We start from the raw sequence: 9,464 nt of genomic DNA on the forward strand, positions 1-9,464 counted from the left end.
CGTCTTGCTCTTCAAGTATGTTAGGATATCCAGGGCTTCCTGTAGTAGGGGAGCTGGGTTCTAATGGTGCCATCTTGCCCTGGCTTTTTAGTCACTTGGATGTCTCTGATGTTGGCTGGCCTGGTAGTCCCTGTTGGTAGCAGGCTTCTGAGAGTGCAGACAGTGGTGGTAGTCCTTAATGGCAGACCACCTCCTCTGGTTGTCTTCAGTGACAAAAGTCTTCTAGGGAAACAGGGAGCACTAATTATCTCAAGTGGCAGTAGGCCTCCAGGGAGGCAGGGTAAGCTGTGAGCTGGGGAGTCAAGTGTAGATCCAGGGTTGCAGTTAGAGGTGTGAGTCAAAAAAAAAAAAAAGTGCAAAACAGAGATAACATACCTCCTAGCTGATGGACTTACTGGGTTCCCAGCAAGCGGGCCATTGGAGAATCAGTAACTCACCTGGCTGTGCTAGGTGTCAGGGAGACTCCTGGGAATGAGACTGACCTGTGGCCTTTATTCATATATTATAGTGAGCTATGCTGTTTTATAAATTGTTCAAATTGCATGTGATTAGTTCTTAAACATATTTATAGAGAATACATTGTTCTTTGGAGCATACAACTCTAAATAAAGTTCAAGAATAAATTTAGATTTAAATGAATGAATTTTATTTTGCTTAAGTTATATATAGCAATGTGAATATGTAGTATCGGCATGTTTCACATACATTTAAACTTATATATATAAACTTGACAACATTGGGGTTGACAAGGTGAGTGGGTGGACTTTATGGACACTCCTGTGGAATTTATAGTGGGAAAATGATGACAAAGTCTCTTTCCTACTAATGATAGTAGACAGAGTTAGAGACATGAAGGAAACCTCAAGATCAAAGAGAAATTTATCTTAGTACTACTGTAGTAACATGCATTAAATTAAAACATGGACGTAGGGAGCAGGCATCTGAAAAGATTTCCAAATATTTCACTCTCCGCTAATAAACTCATCATTTGTCAAGACTCCAGCAGGCACTAACAAAGGGGAAAGAATGAGAGCACTGCCTAAGATCAGCTGAGGGAAAGTTCACATTGTAACACATTAGTTATAGAAGAAAAATTACATGATGAAAAATGTTTGTTTATGTATTTCTAAAGTCACAGATTTGTTTACAAGAGAACAACAAAAAAAGTGAAAAAACGAAATGACTTACTGGTGTCCTGATCATCTTCATTTAATCTGAGTGTGAAATCATCATCCTTCTAATAAATGTCCAATAGTGGACAAAAACCTTCAGTTCCCTAGACACTGGGTTTGTTTCTCTGTTTTATGATTGTGAGGAGTGATTGCCATTTCTAAGTTTTCACACTGACATTACTGTTAAAAAGACTAAGGGTCTTCTTACAGATACAATATACAGTATAAAGTCATAGGAAGCTCATATATATGTAAAAGAGGACAATAGCTCTAGGTGCCATGCACTGCTTGAAGGAAAAGATGGTGAAGGGATGTTAATCAGGATGATGCTAAGAGAAAAAAAAATGACCTTCTTGTCAAGAATGATTGTCAAGACTTTTTAAATTTGTAATGAAGGGGAAAAGGAAATTTTTCATTTCCTGAGGAGAACACAGAACATTTCTCAGGAGATTTCAGCACCTCAGAGAGCAGGGAGGGAAGGAAGCAGGAGGGGACAGAGCATCAAGCACTAGGGAGCCTTCTGAGCATGTGCTCCTCCTGCACCATTTGTCTGAAGTCTTCCTCACCCAGGTCAGCAGCAGTCCCCAGACTGCTGGCTACTGCCACAGCAGCCACTGCTGCCACCACTGCTGCCACAGCAGCCACCACTGCTACCACAGCAGCCACTGCTGCCACCACTGCTGCCACAGCAGCCACTGCTGCCACTGCTGCCACAGCAGCCACTGCTGCCACCACTGCCACAGCATCCAGAACTGCGGCGATGGCGACGAAGAGATCTGCGAGGTCTGTGATGGCTCAGGCAGCAGCCTCCACCCCCAGAACTACAGCAGCCCCCAGAGTTGCAGCAGCCCCCAGAGCTGGAGCCACAGCAGCCCCCAGAACCCAGGCTACAGCAGGAAGACACAGGGGGGCACTTGGGAGGACATTTGGGTAGGCATTTTGGAGGGCATTTTGGAGTCTGGCATTTGGGAGGGCATTTGGGGGTGCACTTGGGAGGGGGCTGGCACTGCTGCTGGCTCTGCTGACAGGACATCTCAGCTGTGGGTGTTCAGGAGCTGTAAGAGAGTCACACATATGTCAGTCACCAGACACTGTGGCCACCTGTCCCATCCTGCCCCACTCTGCTAAGAAGTATCACTGATATCATAGAAACACCATGTATAGTCATTCCATTAGTTCTCACATCCTGTTCATCATGTATTTAAACATCAGAAACACAAGCACATAAGATACTGTTACTTGAAATCCAGCAGCACTAAATCCATGTCTAGTGACATTTTAAAAGATCTTCTATTTTTAGTCCTCAGGCATATACTAGTACATATACTATTTCAGAGATGACTGATTATAAAGAACAATCATTAATTGAAGGTGATTTTAGTTTAAGGTCAGTATTTCAAGTGACCTTCTAGCACCCTTAGAAAATAAGCTCATCCTCTGACAAAAAATCAGTAAACCCTGTTTACACCTGACATGGGAACACTAGTTCCTGTTGTGAGGCTAGAGTTCAGATGTATCCAAATTACCACCTGCTCAAGCTAAGGGAGGCAAGGTCAGTGTCACCTTGGTAGTGTCCTCTTGATGAGAGAAGTATGTGAGCAGATCCCAGAAAAAGGGATCTCCTTCCCAAGACAAAGTGAGACCATGTTGACTTTCAGTGCTCTAGTTCTTCATTGTCAGAGAAGGGAAGCATTTTCTACAGAAGCACCACCTCCCCTCAGAAAAATAGTCCAGATTCACAGTTATCTGTGTCGAGCTTTGCATCCTAAGTTGTCCTAAAACACTGAAGATACTGTGGGCTCTATAGAGCCAGAATAACCAAGGCTTTCTAGTGCCTCTCAAACCAAAGCTATGGCTAGTGTCTGTCAAAGCCAGCATTGCCTCATACCTCAGATGTTACTATATTTTATGATCCATCAATTCCAGCCACAAGGTCTAGGGATCTTTTCCACTCTCTTGTCCAGCTCTAGTCTAGCTTTACTCTGAAAGCCTTTGCTCTTAATTCCAGTGGAGACTTACCAAAATCAGGAGTAGCACAAGATCTGTGGGTATCTCACCCAGTGACTGGATGGTAGGGCCCTCTCCATCAGTCCTTTAATTCTGACCCTGGGCTCTGTCCCAACCTGTGAGACAGTAGCTGGGGATGGGGTGCCCTTCCTACTGACAGCCACATGGTTTTGTGACTTATCATGACAAGATATTCCTCATCAGCCTTATTCTTTGTGAGCAAGGCAAGCTGCACCAATATTAGAGCATGACTTAGGCATGAGATAAGGAAGTGGATTGATAGATCCTTAATTCCTACAGAGTATCTGCATTAGGAACCGCTGATTTCATCATCATCATCCTTTTCTGATGGTTCTTATTGTGATATGTGCAACTGGTAGCCCATGCTAAGCTAAAAAAATGTTGAAATTTTTTGTATGCCTGCTCTGTCCATGTACTTTCACAGCTGTGCCTATCTGGGTCTACTTTAGACATCTACAGCAGTAAAACCCTGCATGATGGATCTGGCTCAGCACCAAAACATGTTTATGTGCCATTCTGAAAGATTATTGAGCTAGTATGATTTCCCATTTAAACTATTTCCATGGAACATTCAGGAGAATGTGTATGCGGATATGTGAAAGTCAGTGATATCCAGTCGAGACATGGATAAAAATGTCTCACAGAAAAAGAACATTCTCTTATATGGCTTCCAAGAGTTATATGTGCAAACTTCTAAATATGTATTGGGTAATATGCTCTTTGAACACATCAATTGAGAGGTAGATTATAAGTGGAGAATAAACACTGTTCTTGAAGAACATCTGAGATTGATTCCTAACACCTAAGTGGGGCAGCTCAGGACCAACTGTAAGTCTAGATTCAGGGCATTTAACACCCTCTTCTTAACTGCAATGGTACAATCACACACACAAACATGAAGACATAAACACACAGGGGTATACACACTGACCAAATAAATCAAACACACACACACACACACACATAAACATAAAATTAAAATATAAAATATTTGCTTCCAAAACAATAATTGAATGGAGCTGACTCAGATACAGACAGCCACAGTCAAATAGTGAATGGAAACTGGGGACTCATGAAAAGAATAGGAAGAAGGATAGCAGGTCACCAGGGGAATAGGAAATACACAGGAAGACTGACAGAATCGAATAACCTGGACCCTTGGAGCTCTCAGAGACTGAACCATCAACAAAAGAAATACATGGACTGGACCAAGGCCTTCCTGCAGATATGTAGCAGATGTCCAGCTTGGTCTCCATGTGGGTCCTGAACAGCTGAAACAGGGGGTATCCCAAATGCTCTTGCCTGAGTGCAGGATATGTTCTTCTATCTGTGCTGCTTTTTAAGGCCTCAGTGGGGGAGGAGGAGCCTAGCACTGCAGAGACTTGAAGTGCTGGGGGGGGGACACACAGTGGCCCCCAACCACTAAAGAGAGAAGTGTAAGAAAAATGGAGAAAGGATAGTGTGGGGACTGAAAGGAAGGGTCAGTGAGCAGAATGTAAAGTAAATGAGTGAAAAAATAGACATTATAATTTTAAAAATGAAGATGGAGATATTGAATAAATAATGTGTGTATGAAAAGTTCCCAAAGAAACCCAAAATTCTGTAAACTAAGATGCCTTAATAATTATAAAGCATTGGTTATTGCCACAGAGAATATGTTTTCTTATTTTTGTGTGTTTGTTCTCATTTGTGTTAGAAAATATTTTTATATTAAACTTTTCATGAATTTACATCTAATCCTCTTTTAGGAATATTCTATACTCGTCTTTAATTTTTCAATATTGCTGTATCTATAGAAGCCACCACATATCACTCATAGAAACTGAATGTGATTACTGGTAATGTCAGATGGCACATTACTAAGATGAAAGTTAGAAAAGGGGTTCATATGATATATAGAAAATGATGTTGATCATCAGTCTACTCCTGCATATGAGACAAAAGAGCTAATGTGTGATATGCTCTCCCAAGAAGAACTACAACTACAACTCATTAACAAAGACTTGTTCAGGACTGTATGTCACTTAAGAGAAATAAAGATCTTTTTTACATCTTTCTTTTATGCTACTTCATCTGAAATATTTTTTACCTACTGTCAAATTTGTTCTTAGGTGAATGATATGATTTTTGGATCTTTGTTCATGATTTTCCATAAAATGTATATTAGAATGTTAGGTTGCTTAAAATGTAGCTTTTTTCTTTTAATATATGTTTAACATAATCAAAATGAGTTCCTTAAACTTGTTTGGGATTTCAATTCTTTTCTTATAATCCCTAGTTGAAAACATTCACCCTGTAGACATTGGTGATGTATAAGCCTCTGTCTAGCATCTTCATTGATGTCTATGCTGAGGAACAGACATTCCTAAAGACTTGCATCACCCTAAAGGAACTTAACCTCTGAGACAGAGTGAGGTATGTGTGGTCACATTACCTTGAAGAGTTATTCACTGTCTCAACTGGGTTGACTTTATTCTCTTGCTCAGGTTATTATAATAGCTTTAGTTACTGGGAGAGGTCAGGAGCTGATCCCTGATTTACCCAGTGGTAGTTATGCCAGGCTCACCTTGGGATTTTTAGGATGATGTGGCTGAGATGGCAGCTAGTCCACATATACACTGGGCAAGACAACACCCAGGCCCAAAACTGACCTGGCTGAGTATAGTCATGAGTGAGTAGCATGCTTGCTGGAAGAAGACTAGAATCTAGCCTAGAGTATGATCTCTGAAGACGTAAACCTCAAGCCAGTGTGAATATCATGGCTCGTAAACTGTGGATAGTTTGAGGGTTTTAGTTATCAAGTGTGTTTTGAGAGACACAAGGAGCATCAAGACTAAGAAACCCAAGGTTGCAGTTGTAGCATAGCTTGTGGTTATCCAACTGCTTTCTAATTACAAGGAGAAGGAAAGCATGCCTGGTATTGAAACCTAGACAACTATCCAGAGTCAATGAGATCATAAATCTTTGAGGAAAATCTACCACAATCACATTACTTCAGTAGCATAATCCCCAACTGCACTCTAAATATCTGCCCCTGTACCCCAGATAAAAGTGTAGTTCTCACCACCCATTAAGCAAAACTCTCTTCTAAACAGAGGCCCTTAAAGAAAACAATATCAATTCAAAATACTGATTGAGAGGTGCAGTCCCAAAAGTTATATCTGTATATCAACTTAAGAAACTGAGGTTCAACTGTCATGGAACAACAAGTGAAAAATTTGTAAGGGCTAGATCAGGGAGTCTGCTGTGAGAATGTGTCTTTCAGTAATATTATAGGCTATATAGTTGAACAATAAAAACAACAATAAACATTAAAAAGTGAACAGAGGAAAGCCCTTGATGCTTCAACTCTACTGAAATGATTACAGGCAACTAATAAATCCTAAGAGCAGAAAAAATATTCTTCCCTGGTAAAAAGCACATCAATCAGTTATCCAGTTCCAAATAGCTATCTGTAAAATGTACATACAAATAACTTTATAATGGCTGAGAGGAACAACAATTACAGGAAAGAAAAGATATCAAGAATTTGAAAAGGGTCAAGCGGTATGTGGCAGAGTCTGCAGTGATAAATATAAATAGGAAGACTATGTAGATGCCTTTTAATCTCACAATAAAAAAATCAAAAAGCCTACTATGTCACATGTTATTTTTAAAATTACCAGAAAACTACATAAAGACACAGGAAAAAAGAACTGTAAAACAATTTCCATGATGAGCTCAGAGACCAACATCCTGTTTCTAAAAATAACACATAAAGCACATATTTCTTAGTAGGTATTATTCCTCCAAGGTTGGTTACCATCATATGTCTATCTCACTATTATACTAATGAACTGATAATGCCATACCTGCCATGACTGTAGCTCTCTCAATTCACAGTTGGTTAATACTTTTGAAGAATTTTTATCCCACCTACCAGAAATTAGCATAGCATGTTTTTAGACTACTAAAGGTAACCAGCATGTTGTAAAAGCCCTCATTAGTACCAAGGTGTTTCCCTATGTACTGTGACTTAAATGGTATTAATCCTGTTAGTATGTAACATCAAAAGGGTCTTAATCATCAACCTCTAGTGTACAACCCAAAACAACCATAATAGTTTGTTTTTTTCCTTATATCTTGAAAATGTGGTGAATATCTTGCTTAGTTGTAGACTGATACTACACTATACTATATTTCAGAGAACCATTAAACCCTGGTGGTAGTAATGCACACATATACATATTTCCACATGGCATTATTAAGCATCTATTGTGTTAGATTTTTTTCTACCTAACCCTCACTGCTCTCTCCTCCTACCTCTGTTCTTTTGAATTTAGAAGAAGATATAGCAGGTGATTCTGAAGAAATTAGTAGGAGGAATAAAGTGTGAATATCATCAAACTCCAGGAAATCTATGGGAAAAATAATAATCAAGTACTAAAAGTTATATTAAAATATTCAAAAGAAGTACATTAAAACAGTAGTACCATCACGGTTGGTTTCATTACATGGATGCAAGGATTCTGAGAAAATTCCTAAACTGTAAATGCAATAGAGTATATGAACAGACTTTGGCACAGGGTTGTAATACTCATTTTCAATGGGGCTAAAAGGGCTACAGAAAAATGAAACATTTTAATTGGCCCCCACCATGAAGAATCTAGAAAGAGAGGATGTATTATTGAACATTAATGAATAAGGTAAAAATGAAGTTATTTCATTAAAACTTGAGAATAAAACAAGGGTGTTCAATTTCTCTACTCTTAAATATTTAGCTGGAAGCCAGAGAGAGAGAGAGAGAGAGAGAGAGAGAGAGAGAGAGAGAGAGAGANGCTTTCTCAGCTACAAGACTTCCTGGAGCCTTTATGTGCAATGAGAATTGAATTTCAGAGAGAGAGAGAGAGAGAGAGAGAGAGAGAGAGAGAGACAGAGACAGAGACAGAGACAGAGACAGAGACAGACAGAGACAGACAGAGAGACTGTTGAAATGTCCTAAAAATGACCCTAGAAAATTTGGTACACAATGTTTTACAAATTTGGTATTCTACATTCAGTAACAGCGTTATGATAAGGGAAGACTCAATATAGTGTCAAAGAACTCTGGAAACATCCTTTTTTCCATTGTAAAACCTAAAAACAAAACAAAACAAAACAGGAATACCATGAAATAAAATCAAGGAGGCAAAAGAGTTCTCCAGTGATAGTTTATGACACTGAATGTTTATGACATTGCAGATAACTGAAGTATCACAATACGTATTTTCAAATTATATCCCAGAACAAAATTATTATACTAAACAGCATAAACTGCTGTAAACTGCCAGAAAATAATGTGTATACCACTAAAGCAAGCTTCAAAACACTGAGATCAATCTGCACAAAAACAGACATGCAATCATTATGGAAGTGTCAATGACACGCTTTACAGAGGAGAGTGTGTCTTCAGTTACTAGGAATAAGAAACCTAAAAATCCTCATAGACAAGAGAAAAACCACACCTGTTTCACTTACACTACAAAAAACAAACAAACAAACAAACAAACCTCTCATGACAACTACTGAAGGCAACAACAGAGAAAAATGCTTCAAGGTATATAAATACTCAAGGTCTTTCTAAAAACAAACTTCATTCTTAGAAAAAGGAATGATAAAGAATGAGGTTAACTTCAAAGTGTATTCTATGCAAACGTAACAAGCAGGAAAGAGGCAGTGAAGACAATGGAAGAAAACTGTGGTTTAGTATATATTTGGTAGGGACTTAGTGCCTCGACTATAAAAAGAAGTAAAAGGTTACCATGAAGTCATGCAACTAATAAAAAGGAAACTGAACAACCAGTACTCAAAAAAAAAAAAAAAAAATAACCAGCAATATATGGAAAATGTTTACTGCGTTTAGCCAGCAGGAACATGGAAAAGAAACTGATGCTCAGATACCAGCTTACAGAAATCATCATGGTCACTATCAGGAAAATCAATGGTAAGAAATGCTGATAAAGATGGTGGAGAAAAAGAACCTCAAAACTCAAACAAGTATTGCCTTTGGATCTAGCTACACCAATTCCAGGTATACACCAAAAACATCAGAGTCACCATACCACAGTGACACCTACAGACTGATATGTGTCACTGCTTTATTCATAACAGCCAGGAAACAGAACCAACCCCCCACCCCTCAAAGAAAGGAAGGAAGAAAGAAAGAAAGAAGGAAGGAAGGAAGGAAGGAAGGAAGGAAGGAAGGAAGGAAGGAAAGAAAGAAAGAAAGAAAGAAAATGAAAAATG

The 9,464-nt window shown here is 39.0% G+C and overlaps 1 protein-coding gene across 1 annotated transcript; it reads right to left on the reverse strand.

Moving 5' to 3' along the window:
- Positions 1-1,549: 1,549 nt before the first annotated feature.
- Positions 1,550-2,228, reverse strand: LOC110321099 (late cornified envelope protein 1F-like). Its single transcript, XM_021197205.1, has one exon. It carries the CDS (start codon positions 2,203-2,205, stop codon positions 1,744-1,746), a length of 462 nt encoding a protein of 153 aa, XP_021052864.1. The 5' UTR covers positions 2,206-2,228; the 3' UTR covers positions 1,550-1,743.
- Between the last annotated feature and the right edge of the window lie 7,236 nt (positions 2,229-9,464).

The sequence above is a fragment of the Mus pahari genome, chromosome 4 (genome assembly GCF_900095145.1).
Source record: "Mus pahari chromosome 4, PAHARI_EIJ_v1.1, whole genome shotgun sequence".
In the NCBI taxonomy this organism is placed as follows: Eukaryota; Metazoa; Chordata; class Mammalia; order Rodentia; family Muridae; genus Mus; species Mus pahari.